The sequence below is a fragment of the Lampetra planeri genome, chromosome 30, assembly GCF_965212315.1.
Source record: "Lampetra planeri chromosome 30, kcLamPlan1.2.h2, whole genome shotgun sequence".
Lineage (NCBI taxonomy): Eukaryota > Metazoa > Chordata > Hyperoartia > Petromyzontiformes > Petromyzontidae > Lampetra > Lampetra planeri.
The window spans coordinates 9,863,625-9,880,184 of record NC_136136.1 but is presented as its reverse complement, the minus strand read 5'-3'; the positions used below and the strand labels follow the sequence as shown (position 1 = coordinate 9,880,184).

General features: G+C 50.0%; 1 protein-coding gene across 5 annotated transcripts in view; it reads left to right on the top strand.

The window, feature by feature from the left end:
* LOC144728954 (uncharacterized) overlaps positions 1-16,560 on the top strand; it is an 80,861-nt gene that overhangs the window by 57,053 nt on the left and 7,248 nt on the right. For 3 of the 5 annotated variants that reach the window (XM_078608737.1, XM_078608738.1, XM_078608739.1), the window contains exons 2-12: positions 73-147; positions 1,270-3,155; positions 3,383-3,533; positions 4,240-4,500; positions 5,888-6,224; positions 7,244-7,301; positions 8,001-8,140; positions 10,291-10,394; positions 12,093-12,168; positions 13,436-13,524; positions 14,498-14,608. In XM_078608737.1, coding sequence (XP_078464863.1) covers positions 1,807-3,155; positions 3,383-3,533; positions 4,240-4,500; positions 5,888-6,224; positions 7,244-7,301; positions 8,001-8,140; positions 10,291-10,394; positions 12,093-12,168; positions 13,436-13,524; positions 14,498-14,608 — 2,676 coding nt within the window. In that variant the 5' untranslated portion in view covers positions 73-147; positions 1,270-1,806. The remainder of the gene's footprint in view (positions 1-72; positions 148-1,269; positions 3,156-3,382; positions 3,534-4,239; positions 4,501-5,887; positions 6,225-7,243; positions 7,302-8,000; positions 8,141-10,290; positions 10,395-12,092; positions 12,169-13,435; positions 13,525-14,497; positions 14,609-16,560) is intronic. The other 2 variants (XM_078608741.1, XM_078608740.1) reach the window with 2 other exon arrangements.

Here is a 16,560-nt window from a genome sequence, read left to right as displayed (position 1 = left end):
CGCGCCCTAAGGAGCGCGGACGTTGCGTGTGCACATGAATGACAGCAGAACCCCTTTTTGTGCTGCCGGCAGGAGTGGCGTTGAGGCCTGCGTGGGAGATGTCCCTGCACCCGGAGTCTGACTACACTCGCTCCAGCCACGCCGTGGGTGAGCGCTCCAGCTGGAGACACGGAGCCACAAAACCAACCCGTTACACCCATAACACACTCGCGTCTAGGGACAGCGGGAAACTAGATCTGGGTTGGCATCGAGAGGTCAATAATGCCCATCGCACCTCGCTTTTTCGCTGCCTTGTGCGAGGATCCTTCGGCTGTTACACAGCTGACATTTGACTTCGGAGGTCAGCTCTAACAGTCGCATCACCACCACCACCGTCCTGTTATTTTCCCCTTAGTCCTCGGCTTCTGGATGCCACTTGAGTTCCCGGGCCTTATCAGCTGCCGCCGTTTGTCGTGCACATGTGCCGAACCCATCGTGACCTCCTTTTCCTATAATGACATCGACAACGCATTGTCACGTGGCATCAGAACGTCCATGTGGGCTACCCTATATCCTGCTGTCAAATTCCTTGCGTCTTCCACGTGCGCTATTACCCAAAAGCCCAGAAGTTGTATTTTCTATTTAACTTGTTAAAGAGCAGCTCCTGGAGCTGGAGACTTCAGTTGACACGTCTTTTTTTAAACTTCACTCGTTTTTTTTAGGAACTGGACACAACAGGTTCCGTTCAAACAACATCCTATTCGTACACACAGCGCTCAGACTTTTCATAGATAGAGACGATATTCTGAAATATTAGAGTCTTACGGGGAGTGGTACAACATTTCAAACAAAGTCATACGTTTAAATCCCAATCAGGAGTTGGTTCATCTCATCAGACCCTCTAAATTTCTATGAAATGAGTACCACTTTGTGGCAAGTGAATAGTGCTTAACCTATGGATAGATTGGACACTGGCATAGAGATTTTATATTTTCTCTGCTTGCCACCAACAGATATGAGCACTGCCTCATGCTAATTGTGCAGGGGAAAAAAACTATATTAATGGATATAGGGAGACCATACAGCAACACATCCTTCATAAAGGGTCACTCAAACTTGTACACCACGTGCCACTTGTAAACTCATGGATGTAACTATGGAGGTGCCGGACCTGAGCTTATAAAAATCGGAAATGATCTTTCCCTCTGTCTCACCTTAATGGAATTTTATGCCATGCATTGTAATGTGTTGGGAGAGAGCTTTACATGGCTTTGATATTATGTATTGCAGGCCGCAGAGGAAGATGAGAGACCTGGGCCCTGATTGGATGTGTGTCGCCATCGCATCCGTCCCCGCAATGTGACCCACTCCATCGCAGCACGGGAACGGGGGGGAGAGAAGACCCCAAATACGCACAGAGACACGCTCACAAGTGGGAAAACGGATATATATCAAAGTCCCTCCAAATACAATGCATGTTTTGTTGGCGGTACGGCCTGACAACCTCCATTAAAATAGAGCGATAGTTTAATACATTTTGCCGTGTTATTTTTCGACAGTGAAATACTACAAGTGGCAATTCACGAGACTCACTCAAGCTTTAATGTCTCAGGGACCCAACGTTTGGTTTTGCCATTGATCCGGAGCATCGGCAGTGTCGACAAAACCACCCCCGACGCGATTATTCCTCTTGCACATTCCTGATGACGCTGTGCCCACACCCCCCCCACTCCCAATCACCATAGCCGTTTAGTTCCTCCCATGCGTTTTATTTATTTGATCTGAGCCAAATTGCGGTTACCGCGGCTGGGATCGCGCGCGAGAGACATGGAGGAGCACTCGCGGGATGGCGGGAAGCCTCCAGGCGCCCCACACTCGCACCTGTATGGCAGCGCGTTCGCCGTCGACGCCGCCAACGCTGCCGGCGTCGCCACCGAAGCGCAAGTGGCGGGCGCGGCGGTCGGAGTGTCGGGTCCCGCGGGCAAGCAGCCATCGGCCCTCCAACCGGCGCTGCTGCCGCCACACCGAGGCACCGGTATAGACCCGCCGCCCCGACCGGCGAGCCTCCCGCACACCGTCAACCACGGGGGCCAGGCAGTGGCGCCAGCGGACACCGGCATGTCGCTGGGCGAGTGGCCCAACAGCGTGGGCGCCTACGTGGGCTATGTGGGCATGCAGTACGGCGGATACGGTGTGGAGCAGCAAGGCACTGTGCATGAGCGGCAGCAGCAGCAACCACAACAACAGCAGCCACAAAAGCAGCAGCAGGTGCAGCAACAGCAGCAACAACAGCAGCAGCAGCAGAGGGCAGCATCTGGAGCCTTGCATGACTTGAACTCCTTCACGCAGACATTTGCGCAGAGATTGCAACCGCCACCCTCTCAAGTGCAGCAGCAGCAGCAACAGGCCACCCTCCAGGGAAGCACTCTGAGACACCTGTTGGTGGTTAAACCTGAACAGTCCACACAAGTGAGCACTCACCAGCAACAGCAGCAAATTCAGATGGAGATGCAGCAGCGGCAACGGCAGCAGCAACAAATGCAGCAACAAATGCAGCAGCAGGAGCAGCAGCAGCAACAGCAGCAGCAACAACGTTTACAAGAGCAAATGCAGCAGCAACAACATCTGGCCGGGATGTTTCTGCTACAACAGCAGTTGAGGAACAGCAACTTGCAAGTGCAACAGACTGCTGCCATGCAGCCACAGCTGCAGTCGCATGCCATGCAACAGCAGCAGCAACAGCAGCAGCAACAACAACAAGGCATGCCTATGTCGCAACAGCAGTTGCATCAGCTACAACAGCAACAGCAATTTAAGCACAACCCGATGAACCAAAAAAATCCGTACCAAATTCAGTTAATGCAGCAGCAACAGATGCAACTACAGCTGCAGCAACAGCAGCAGCATCTGCAGCAGCAACAGCAGCTGCAACAACAGCAGCAACAGCTGCAGCAGCAAGAGCAGCATTTGCAGTTGCAGCACGGCGGCAACAGACTGGCGCAGCTGACTGATGGAACGCAGCAGGCGGTGCTCGCAGGGGCCACAGCAGCAGCAGCTTTGGCGCAGCAGCAGGCACGGGAACAGCAGCAGGCAGCGGTGGAGGTGATCGGAGCTGGCCTTCCTGTTGGAATGGCTGCACTGGGGCCCCAGCCACCCACGCACAGCAGCGAGCAACGGTAGGAGTCGGTGTGTGTGTGTGTGTGCGCGCGCGCGAGAGTCCATGGTACTCTTACAATAGTCTTGAAAGGAACATGCAACGAAAAGACAATCACTGGGTTCTGTTTAATGCAGTTACCGAAATAGCGTCCTTCCATGTCTGGCTTGCTAAATGGGAAACGCCCCGATTTAACCCGGGGACCCTTTGGTTGTCCTTTATGCAAAGTTGCACTCTGCTTGTATGCAGGCCGGTGCCAGCGAGTATGCAGGCAGACAAGCCAGCAAGTGAGCCATGCCCACCAGAGCTATCCCAACATGCCTTGGAACACTCAATGACCACTCCGTTGTCGGGAGGCCTGGATGCCGACGTTCGATCTGAGGACGTGCCCTATTTCCGGGTAAGTACTTCTGGGTGGGGGGTGAGGGGGGAGAATGAGGTGGGAAGGGGGGGATGGGGGGCGGTCAACATCAATAGCGAGGTCCCTTCAATTGCCTCTTCCACATTGTGGCATGCCCTGATATAGAGCTGTGTATCCCCTGGGTTTTAAACCAGCAATGTTTAATTCAGTGCTGAAATATTCCAAATGAAGTAAAGAACCACTTATTATTATGATGGGGTTGATTTGTTTCGTTTAAGTCATTGGGTGTGGGGGGTGTGACTGTCAAAAGTGTGGCATACATTGCCTCTTTTGTTTCTTCACGTTTGTAAACAAAAATAATAACATTACAATTTTACGATTGGCCTCATTACAAGATAATCTTTATTTGGAAATATTTGCACCAGGTAGCCTCATACCCAATGTTAGAGATCAGCCTCTAGGTTTCCCAGCCTGGGAAGCGTTTCACAGAACTGCTGCAGGTACATTACTACGGTGTTAATCCCAAAAACTACATTTGTGGGCCCTTTCAAAGTGGGCGGCCTCATGTGGCTGGTGCAGGCCTTAAGTTCCCTAACCCTGCACTGGGCAGACATATATACAGTATTGCTGTGTGGTGCTGTGGTTAAAGTCTCCTTTTTACAGTGATGAGTTTACAAATTAATGCCGACGACGGCGGCGCTGGTGGTGGTGATTGGGACAATTTATTGTCGTCTGGAACGAGCAGGACCCGGACGAGCAGCAGAGCGATCCGGCACCGTTCGTCATGCCCGTGTCAGTGCCCGTGTCGTCGGTGCCTGTGCGCCCGCTGTCCGGCGAGGGCGTTGCGCCGGATGACCGCATGCCTGTGCTGAAGCGTGTCTCCGAAGCGGGTCCTGCCAAGACTCCGCCGCCTCCCACGCTCGCCCCGCCGACCCTGCCGGCCGTGACGCCGCCCACGGTCCTCGCGGACACGCCGCACGTGCGTGCCGCACAGCTCACGCGCACGGCAAGAGCGCGCGCAAGCATTCGCTTAGTTACACGCACGTGACGTACGCATAGATGTGCATGCTGTGCGTGCCAGTATACGCATGCACGCACGCACGCAAAACAACATCCACCGCCGTTCTCCACTAAGCGGCGGTGACATCACCACGGTACTTTTGCCAGGCTAGGTGCACCTTGAGGCCAAGTGAAGAGTAAAATGCTCGCTGGCAGGAGGTCACGGAACAGACCCTAGTGTCTTCGTTTGGCTGAGATAATTGGCAGATGCACCTTCTATACTCTCCACTGTCCCAACTTTGCAGCGCTTTAGCTGCCCAGCGCTCTGCTCATTGTTGTGAGTGTCACTCCTCTGCTCTCCGTTGTTGGAGGGCGACTGCCTCTAACTGCCCAAGGGCACTCTTCACGAGCCTTCTCCACAGATGTTGATAACACTCGGACAGGTTATCAGCAAGTTCAATCAGATCCACATACTTCTGTACCACATCAGTCTATCATACTTCTGTACCACATCAGTCTATCTTTTCTGAAGCTCGTGCCGCATACATTTTAGCCCCCTCTTTCCATCCAAACAGCATGTGCTTGGGCATCCAGATACACACACCACACACGCAGACAACTAAATGCAGATGTGTGTTTGCGTACAATTGTGTACGTGTAAGCTGTACACCCGCGCACGGAGACAGAGCATGTGAGCATACACACTAGGCCCGGGGCACACAACTGAGGTTTTCAAGGGCTGCTTTCCTGCAGGGTTTAGAGAGATGTTGAAATCTCCAACTGCTTAACAGCTTAAAACAATGAAAAAGGTCAAATTAACAATTGAGGGTTAATTAAGTAATTGAGAGCTCATTTCGAATGAAAACCAGAAAACATGTGCCCCCCCCACCCCCATGTGATGCAGTAAAATGTCAAGATTCAAGAATCGATTAATGTACTAGCCTGTAATCACAGCAGGGATCACATGAAACCGTTACATTAATTGTTAATTAATAACTGATACTCCTACAATATTGTGCATGTATCATGTGCGGAAGAATTATTTCCAGTCGTTGATGAAGCGATGCATTGTTTACACGCCTACTGGGTACCTAACAATTCATCAATTACAAATGGTTCTTAACATTTCAGGTACGTGCACAAAATTGTGCGTGTAAGAATTAGTTAAAATTTACGCAAACGTTTTCTTTAGGCCGATCTAATTAAATGAAACGTAAACAAAGTGAGAGTTTGCAGACGGTACGAACGAAACAGTAGTATACAATTGGTGGAATTTCTTCAACTTAGAAGAGGATACGTTGATATGTGTGCTTTGGCATACACACACAATACACGGACATTGGGGAAGCCAACGTTCTGTGCTCAAGCCAGCCGCCTCAATGTCGTTCCCACAGCGTCCATCGTCGCGGCAAGAGGTCACACGCAAGCACTCTGTGCCGGGCAAGTGGAAGTACCGGCATCGCCCCGACCCGCTCATCATCCCTCCTCCGGGAACCCTGCCGGTGTCGCAGTCCTACCCGGGTGCCACACTCTACCAGAGCCAGCTGCGATCGCCACGCGCGCTGGCGGCCGATGCCGCGGTGCCGCCCTACACACCGCCGCCCATGCTCAGCCCCATCCGCCACGGCACAGGCCTCTACTTCAGCACGGTGCTGTCGGCGGCCGGGGCTCCGCCCAGCGGCGCCGCCACGCCAGCGTTCACCACGCCGCGCACGCTGCTCAACCGCACCGGTGAGGTGGCCGCGCCGCACCGCACCGGTTGCCGCCCGCCGTTGGCGATTGGTCGCGCGGCACTTTTGAGAATCTATGGGGCCCCTGCAGGCCACATGTGGCCCGCTGTTTGATTTACTATTTTTTTTTTTACTATTTTTATTTAATTTTACCAGGTAAGACCCACTGAGCTGTATGGATATTTTTTTTCAAAGGCGATCTGGCCACAAATTATAACTCAACGGATGTGGCTTATCACGTGGAAATTTATAGCAGCCAAATACGCATGTGTAGGGAAAAACTGGCGGACCCAGAGAAAATGCCACGCGACCAGAGGGAGAGAGACATGCAAACTCCAAATATACAGGCGACAGGGTCGAGATTTAACCCACAACCTCCTGTATACCAGGCGAGGTAGTTAACATCTCGCCACCGTGGCGCCCTCAATGTTGTACCACTCGTGGACCACATGGGAAAGATTTCCCCACCTCTGCGCTATTTGTGCCGGGGGTGTTTGCTGTGCGAGTGTGTCTCAAACGTTGCGTGCGTTGGTACGCATATGAGTGATTGGAAGACTGTGTGTTTGTGGGAAATAGTGGCACAGTTGGCCACGGAGTAGTTCACTCACTGCACCCTAAACTTCACAGTCTTAGTTTGATTCCCTGCCATGGCTAGAATCAGTGACGAGTGATGTCTGTATTGGTCCTTGACCCGCCATTGGTCCACCTCAGCCTTAAACGAATATCTTGTGCGGGGTGTGTAAACATCAGCATTGGGGAGACGAAGCTGGCCAGGAGGGTGGTGTGGTTGGCCATACCATGTGTACCAAAGAGTTTGTCACATTTTATATTCAAATTTGTTTAATATTTGTGTTTGTGTGTGTTTTCTTACACTTGGGGACGAGTGACAGTCGTTCACCTCCTGTGCTACGATCCCAGCAACTTCTGTGTGAATCATAGGCCATGTACATACGAGTGCCCGTATCATCAATGAGGCTAAGTGAGGTGCCTTCGCCTTTGTGGTGTCGTCTGGCCTTGCAGTGAGTGCAGAGACGAGCAGTGCGGTCACATCTGCAGGGGAAGAGTTGCAGATTGAGCCGTGAGTTAAACATGCACTCGGACTAAACGAGAACAGACATCCATACACACACACATGTATGTGCATGTGCACACCAACGTATCGGCTCACTCATGCAGACAGTCGCACACACAGCCACTTGAGCGCACACACCCCTTGAGAAAATGCACACACGCAGGCACACACACGTTGTTGCACAGCAAGGCCGCGTGGAAGGGGAAGAACTGACGCGAGATCATGAGACTGACCAAACTGTGGTTGTTAATTCGTTCTCACAAAAATATTTTCCCCAACAGTCTTTGAAGAAATAGTGCATGGATCTCTGTTTCGTGTATGTAGAGGTTTGGTGTAGCGGTTAGCGCGCCGCAATACAAACCTGGCAACCCGAGTACGATTCCCGCTCATGGCCAACACAAGTGACGATTATCTGAACTGGTCCTGAACCTCCCCCGAGGTTGACTCGGCCTCAAATGAGAACCTGGTGTGGTGTGTAAAAACACCCCCTCGTGTTTATTTCTAGATTTGAAGCTTTCGTGACTGCAAGTATTCATATTCTTAGGTTTTTTTGGTAAAGTCACGTAGGTAAAAAAAATTAAAATTAATAAAAGTTAAATAAACCCCCTCGTGTATCGTGCCGGCCTTCATATGTGCTACTCGCTAACAGCAATTGCCCCAACAGTCCATTAAGGCTATACGGGTGATCTTTGTCTTTGTGTGCAGTCATATAAACATCGGGCCCGCGTTCCAGGCCGACATCCCCCATCTGCGTGATAAGCGGCTCGTGGAGAAGGACAAGCACCCCGCCCACATGGTGTGGCAGCCGTGGCCCGACCTCGCGAAGCCCGACACGATGGCCGAAGGTGACTGCTGCTCGCTGCGAGGATGGGCGCTCGCTCGCTTGCTTGCTGCCCGGGTGGTGGTTCCCTGGGCTGACTCGTGCAGTCTGCTGGAGCCCTCGTGTTCATATGTGTTCTTGTTGTGGGGAGCAGTAGTAGAGCAGTTAGTGCGCTGCGCTACGAACCCGGCGACGCGAGTCCGATTCCCGCTCGCAGCCAACGCCAGTGACGATTACCTGATCCGCTCCTGGGCTTCCTGTAGGTCGACTCAGCCTCAAATGAGTACCTGGTACGGTGTATAAAATCATCGCCACTCGGGAGACAAATTCGGCCGGGCGTGGTGTTGGCCACCAACCCCCTCATGTTCCATGCCGGCCTTCATAGGTGCTCTCTAACAGCACTTGCCCCAACAGTCTGTTAAGGCTATACGGGGGATCTTTGTCTTTTGTTCATGTATGGGGAACGGTGGAGCAGTGGTTAGCACGCTGTGCTTCGAACCTGGCGGCCCGGGTTCAATTCCTGCTCACGGCCACCACCAGTGATGGTTCTCTGAATCAGTCCTGGGTAGGTCGACTCAGCCTCAGCATTGGAGAGACAAAGGCAGCTGGGCGTTGTGTTAGCCACCCACGCCTCTTGTGCCGTGCTGGCCTTTTTGAAGGTGCTCACTAACAGCACTTTCCCCAACCGTCTGTTAAAGGCTACACGGGGAATCATTGTATTTGTGTTTGCTTGTATGCTAAGGTGCGTGGCGTTGTGTGCACATGTTTGGTTGTGAATATGGAGCAATGGTGCTGAGGTTTGTGCACAGATCAGCAATCGGGGTTTGATTCCTGGCCACGAGCAATCGCAGTGGCGAATGGTTTGTCTGAACCCATCCTGAGCCTCACCTTAGCTGACTCAGCTTTCAATGCTGTGTAAATATGCACTGCGGTGTGACAAAGTTGGTTGGATCCAGAGCTGGCCATATCTCAACCCCCTTGTGTGCAAGCCTTAATAAGTGCTCACTAACGGCACTTGGCTTTCACAGTCAATAAGGCTATAGGGGGGTAACATTGTCCTTTGTACATGTGTATGTTTGCTTGTGTGCAAGTCGGTGCATATATGCTCATTTGTGCGTAAGTACTTGCATGTGCGTGGGAGTGTGCGCGCGTGAAGTGTCAAGGATGCCATCAACACTTCACGTGGCTTCAAAGTGCGCTGTGGTGACGTCACTGTCACTTAGTGACAAATGGCAGCTGTTGTAGTTGTTATACGCGTGTGTGCCTGTATCTTTGTTCGGCTGCTATGTATGCTTGTATAATTGCGTATATATTATTGTATTGGTGTGGATGATTGTGCTTATGTGTACGTGAACACGTGTGTGGGGAGCGGCAGTGTAGCAGTTAGCGCACTGCGCTACAAATCTGATAACCCGAGTTTGATCCCCGTTCACGGGCAACACCAATGGTGATTATCTAAACCAGTCCTGGGCCTCACCTTGGTCGACTCAGCCTCAAATGTGTACCTGGTACGGTGTGTAAGAACATCACCACTCGGGAGACAAAGGTGGTCGGACGTGGTGCTGGCGTCCAACCTCTCTTGCGCTGTGTCGGCCTTCATAGGTGCTTGCTAACAACATTTCCCCCAACAGTCTGTTAAGGTAAAGTCACGTCGATAGGTGCCTGAAGACGACCGCTTGTGTTGCGATCGAAACGTCGTGATATTTTTATTGTTTTTTATTCACTTTATTTTTATTATTTTATTATTATTATTATTTTCTATCTACGTAACTTTACCAAAATAACCATTGAATATGAATAAGACAAGTATCTAGAGTGTGCGAGTCCATGGCAAAGTGTCCAGTCGTGTGTTGCGTGTGCGCGTGTGGATTTTGTAAGGTCTGTTTTGTCTTTGTGCGTATGCCGTAGATTTGTGTGTAATCGAATGTGTGGTCGTGTGTGTATGAATGTGTAGACGTGTGTAAGGCATGTGTTTGTATGTTTTTGTGCATACACGTGATTTTTGTATGCATATACATGTGGAAGTGTACTTTTAACACGTTATTTTCTTTTAATCTATCTACGTGACTTGACCGAAAGACCCAAAGAATATGAATTCCTGCAGTCACGAAAGCTTTAAGTCAAGATTGAGTCTGTTAAGGCTACATGGGGGGTCTTTGTCTCTGTGTGCTGCAGTGGAGCAGGTGCTGAACCTCGCGTGCTCCAGCGCCCTGCCAGGTGGTGGCACCAATCGCGAGCTGGCGCTGCACTGCCTGCACCGCTCCCATGGAGATGTCATGGTGCGGCTCCTCCTCCCCCCCCCCCCTCCTCCTCATGTCCCGTACTCCCCCCCCCTCCCCACACACACACACACACAGTGCCCGCCTCATACCTCCGATTAACACGGTTGGCTACGTACGGAGTGAAAGAAGTTGAACATACATACAAAGGTCCCCATATAGCCTTTAACATACTGTTGGGGCAAGTGCTGTTTGCGAGCACTTATGAAGGCCGGCACGGCAGCAAAGGGGGTGGGTGGGTGGCCAGCACCATGCCCGGCTGCCTTTGTCTCTCGAGCGGCGATGTTTACACATCGCACCAGGTATTCATTTGAGACTGAGTCGACCTAGGGGAATCCCAGAAGGTATTCAGATAATCGTCACTGATGGCCTTGAGCCAGAATCAAATTCGGGTCACCGTGTTCGTAGCATCGCTTGCTAACCACTACACTACCACTCCCCACCTCCTCGACACACAGCCCATAGACAACCGATTAATCAGGGAGAATCAGTGTCCCAGTCTCCTGAATGGAAGACCCAACCAAAACAATATTGGGTGAGTGGCTTAGCTACCAAGTGTGCAGGCAGTGCAACTGCACCGGGGCCCTCGAGCCAGAGAAGTTCGGGGTTGTAAGGACGAGTGACATTGGACAGGAGACCTTATTTTTTGTTATTTGCACCAAGGCTGATGATGCCTCACCAAAACACAGCAGTTAAAGCCTTCTTGCGTGAACAAAGAAACCGAATGCTTTGCCTCTCATCCTGGGTCTCTGGGCTGCAAGGCCGTTGCCACCCTAATGGGCTTCAAATCTCCCGGCATGCGGTGGGCTCCGTTAGACTAACTTGGGGAGGCTTCCAGCATGCACCACCACCTGTCATGGACGTAGCCGGGGTCAGGGGCCACCAGCTCGTGGGTGGAGGTGAGGGGCCTCCAGCATGGCTGTGTCGCCACTAGACGGCGCCGGCTGCAGTGAGTCTGAAGGTCCACGTGGCTTTAACTTTCGACTTTTTTTTCTCATTTATGAATCTTCAAACGCCTGTTGGACATTGCGTGACACAGCCTAGGTGTGTATCTACAAGACAGCATCTGTTTGTTTTTTTGGGTTGCGTCTTTCATTCACGATAAATTGAGTCAGATGCAAATTGTATTGCCGTTGTTAGGCCAGGGAGTTAACACACTTTCCCCACAGCAGCATATAATGCAGGGGTAGGGAAAGGCATAATATGACTTTAATAAAAACCTTTGGGTGAGCAACATTACAACGCACTGCAGTCACACTTCTGTCACCTCAAGAGGTCCTTGCGAGATAGAAAATAGTCCATTCTAATGCCCAATCAGAGTGACTAAGATCCTTTCAGTAAGTCCCGATTGTGGGTCGTTTGCACGTAGTCAGCCTCGTATGGCCACGGTTCCATATACAATGAAGATTTGAGGTGTATTTGGCCCACAGAAATAACTGAGCGTGCTAACATGAGAAACGTGGTGTTACCACGCCAAAACTATTCTCCTCTATTGTCCGATCAAGCTTGGTTTGCTTGCAGTGACCGATGAATGTCGTTTGCCGGCCTTTTAAAGTGGTAAGCCCCACGTGGCCACAGGCTGTATAAAACGAAGCGGAATACCCCCCCCCCGCATGCTGTCAGCTCCCCCACCTCTGCTGTAACGGTTGCGCGTGTCATCTCCTCCTCCGCGTGTGCCGTGCGTGTGCACGTGTCCAGGCTGCAATGGAACTTCTCCTGCTGCGCGGCCCCACTCTGCCTCCCTCTGACCCCCTCTCCAACTACCACTACGCTGGTGAGCGAGTCGTCGCTGCCTGGATGGATTGTTTTGTTGTCGTCGTCCCCCCCCTCCACCGCACCTCCGTTTAGCATGGTTAGCTACGTACGGTACGAAAGAAGTTCAGCGTAAATACATTTGTGCGTCTTTTCTTTGACGGCATCAAGGTGCAAAATGCTTCATATGAAGATCGCTGGGTATCACTGCATGAATGCTATTATGCACCAATTACTGCCATGCAGATCTACGGGCTGCTGCCCACAGCTTCTTAATATGTTCATACTCGATACAAAACACTGCCACGTTAGACTTTGGGTCGTGTTACACTTATTAGGCATTTGACAGTGAATACTCCAGCAATTAAATAGATTTTCATGATTCCTGGTCGCAATTCCAATCAAGATTTGATGCATTCTTTCCATTATTTCACTATCTCACTGAGGGTTTATTTTTTCACGTGTTTATAGTTGTTGTTGCTCAGTTCGCCTAAGTGTATGGATCACATTGTGCCATTTGCATGTAATTTGCACAAATTGCTAATATTCTACTTGTACCATGAGCATTAGGATCGCTCTTAAACAGATGCATTGATACATCGCCGTGACATTCCTAAGAGTAATGCACAGTCAGAGTCGTTTCCCAGCTGCAAACGAGTGTTGGGGGGGGGGGGTCCTTGAACCAGCGGTGGAAATTCAGGCTCTCTGGAAGATCAACCGCTGCTTTCCACACACTGGTCCTCAATTTATCCCTACAGAGGGATGATGGGTCGAGTTCACTCCCAACGTGGATTTAACTCGCAGCCTGATTGCGTGCTGCCATCGTCGCGGCACCACCTTTACCAATCTATCAATATAAAGCAGTGGCATTCACCATCGCAATACAGAATACTGGAGTGCCGTTCTGTGTATGTATGTTGAACTTCTTTCGTGCGGGCTGTAGCCAATCATGCTAATTGGAGGTGCGGGGGTGGGGGACAACAATATATCATGTGTGAGATGACTGGATTAATATAAAGTAATGTAATCGTTGTAGCGACACCTAGTCCTACCTATCCACAAACACACAGTGTACATCATCGCATTACAAACAGGTTCAAGTCATCAAGTGTCTCCATGCCTGGAGTTCGAGGCAGCGCCTACATGCAGCCTGACAGCCCTGAGCCAGTCATTCGTGGACAAATCCGCATCGTGGGGTTAATCTCTCTGTAATAGCACAGCCAATGTGAACTTATTGTGCTGGCTGCTCGTGAAATGGGTCATTGATTATCACCTCGCACCACTTGCAGGGTCGGACAACTGGACGCCGCTGGAGAAGAAGCTCTTTTATAAGGCAATCGCTGCTCACAACAAGGACTTCATCCTGGTGCACAAGAAGGTGCGCGTGTGTCTGCTCGCATGCTGTAGCGTTCCATGTCCCCTGTTATATGTATGTATGTTTAACTTGGTTCACATCGTGTACGTAGCCAAATCGTGCTAATTGGAGGTGGTAGTACGTCTGGAAGACTTTAAACAGGACACTAACATGTAGTGTAATCTGTAAAGGCTGGAACATATCGTTTAGCTATTAACTCTCTTGATGAAGTGTGGTGAATAGCAAATATGTGCTTGGGTTTTCTTCATCAACAGTTTTATTTATAGTTGGGCATGGGAAGATTCAACCCCCTAGTGACCCGATGAATTGTATTACTTTTGAGTTTCGATTTTATTCCAGTATCTGGCTTTTGAACTAATTTATATATAATTTACCGAAACGTAAATTGATTTTGGCACACATGATTCGATGCCTGAATCATGTACGAATGACTGAATGACATCTGCATATTTTTCTACGTAGAAAAAATAACATTTTAGCGGTCTTCATAGACTGATTAGATTACAATCGTGATATTACAACACTCATGTCAGTGGAAAGGGGCCCTTGGTTTGTTTTTCGACTGGTCTAAACAAACTCTTCCACAAGCGACTCCCCCTCCTCACTTTCCTCTTTTCGCACTGCCCACCGGTGCTATCTCTGTTCTCTTGCCTTTCCCCCTCCTCTTCCGCTACCCCTACCACCACCACCTAATGCCCTTAATGCCTCCACTGCCGTAGCCTCCACCTCGCTCCCTCCACCCTAGTCACTACCCGATCCTCCATCCCTTATCTTTCCATTTTGTTCTTTAGTCAACAAGCATTGTTAAGCACCTTGGTGAAAGGCGCTTTATAAATACAAAATATAATAGAAGAAACCACACGCATAAAACATAGACAAAACGTATCAAACGTATGTCCCCCCGATCTCCAGCACGCTAGATGTGTGAGCGCTGCTGCTCTTAACGGCACGTGCGCGCCACGCTCATTGCCTCCAGATTAAGAACAAGACGGTGGCACAGTGCGTCGAGTACTACTACACCTGGAAGAAGGTGATCAAGTTCCGACGACACCACACGCGGTTCTGCGGCATGCGCCCCGGCGACATGGTGAGCGGGGTGGGCTGGATCTGTTTGCACTTGTGTACGGTTAGAGGAGTATCAACACCTCGATGGTTTTCAGCTCTTTGTCAGTCGCCTGCCGAGTGAATGCCTCCTCGCCCTGCGTCGATCGTTGGGAGTTGTTCGATGGGACTTGACCCCACACGTCAGTGTGGGGTTGGTGAAGGGGAGAGCCCAGCACCAGTTCACTTACCACTGATGTTAGCCGGGGCCAGGACTCGTACTTGGGTCATCAGGTTCATAACACGTTACACTCTAAAAACTGCCAGATTGATGGGTGGGCATGTAAAGTATTAACAATCGTAATGGCAATGCCAATGCCGTTTTCTTTGCCAGGAAAGCCTCGCTGAGTCCCAAGATACTTTTTCAGGAGATTCCTGCTTTGGGATGTTTGGCCAATGTGGGCGGCAACCAGAGTATAAAGAGAAGACCGATGTACATTTGGGGAAATAACAATCAGTTGGCAGCACAGCAGTGGCATTCTCATCGGTGGGGCCCGCCATGGGATCGTGGAATTTCTACAACTAGTCCAATTGATGCAAACATCGATGAGCAGGGCCGCACCTCCTTTTGAGCAGGGATTCATTTTGACTGGGGGAACCTTATAATTCTAACCTTTGATGATCAACCACACTTTAGTTGAAACGTTGATCACACGAGGACTGTGTGCGTTTTTGACTGTGCGTTCAGAACTATATATTCTTTGGATCTTTCGGTAAAGTCACGAAGATAGGTTCAAAGAAAATAGCAAAAAACTACGACGTTTCGATCGCAACACAAGCGGTCGTCATAAGGAAAAGTGGGTTTGCTTCTAACTGCAAACTGTTTATAAAAGGTTTGAAATTGGCATAGCCTAAATGTCAGCAGCATGGGCGGGGCAGCTAATGTTAATGTAAGTGGTGGGCGACGACCGCGATGGTGGTTGGTTTTCCAGCAATTGAAGGGCTGCCAGGTAAAAATGAACATGTTGATATAAAATCGGTGAGCGGCCTCCACGGCGAGCGCGCTGAGGTTGCTATGTTAACGTGAGAGATCAGCATGTTAATGTAAAATCGGAGAGCCGAAAATAACAACTAACATTGGAAGGTGGTAGGATGGGAACATCACAGCCAGTTATGACTTAAAGTGGTTGATAACGTATTCCAATGATTGCTCAGTTTGTACCCATCTTCTTGGTTGAAATTGTGTCTGTATAAATGCATGGCTTCATGAACTAATCTTTGTTGATAGTCAGTGGGTTTGCAAAGTACATTCATCTTAGAGAAATCAATTTCGTGTGAGCCCACCGCATTAAAACAATAATCAGCCACGGCCGAGGTATTGGTCCTACTGTGTTTCAGATCTGCCTTATGTTCACCAACATGGTCGTGAGACATGTCGCTTAGTTTCCCCAATGTAACTACTGCCGCAGACACAGCTTAGTTTGTAGACACCGCGGTATTGCATGTCAGGGATCACATCCTTCACAGATGGGATCAGATCACGAATTGTATGTACTGTGTTAAATCGAACCTGGATCTTGTGTTTGCTCATGATTTTGGAAATATTTTTGGTGACTCCTGCTATGTATGGCAAGGTGATGGTTTTGATTGGGTCCTCAGATGGTTCTTTCCCAACGGTTGGGGTGATAGTTTTACAGATCGTGTAGTCTGAATATCCATTCATCTTGAGAGCTTGGTGTACTTTTTCCAGTTCACTGGCTAGGTGATGATGGTTGGAAATACATCGAGCTCTATGGTGTAGAGGTTTGATGAGGGAATTCTTCTGAGCTGGATGGTGGTGGGAGTCAGGTTTTAGATAGGCATCCGTATGGGTGGCTTTCCTGTAGACAGTGTCCCATTGAGCCATCTGGTCTCTCTTCGATTAAAACATCCAAGAATGGTAGCTTACCATCCTTTTCCACCTCCATGGTGAATTTGATAGCTGGGTGTATGGAATTG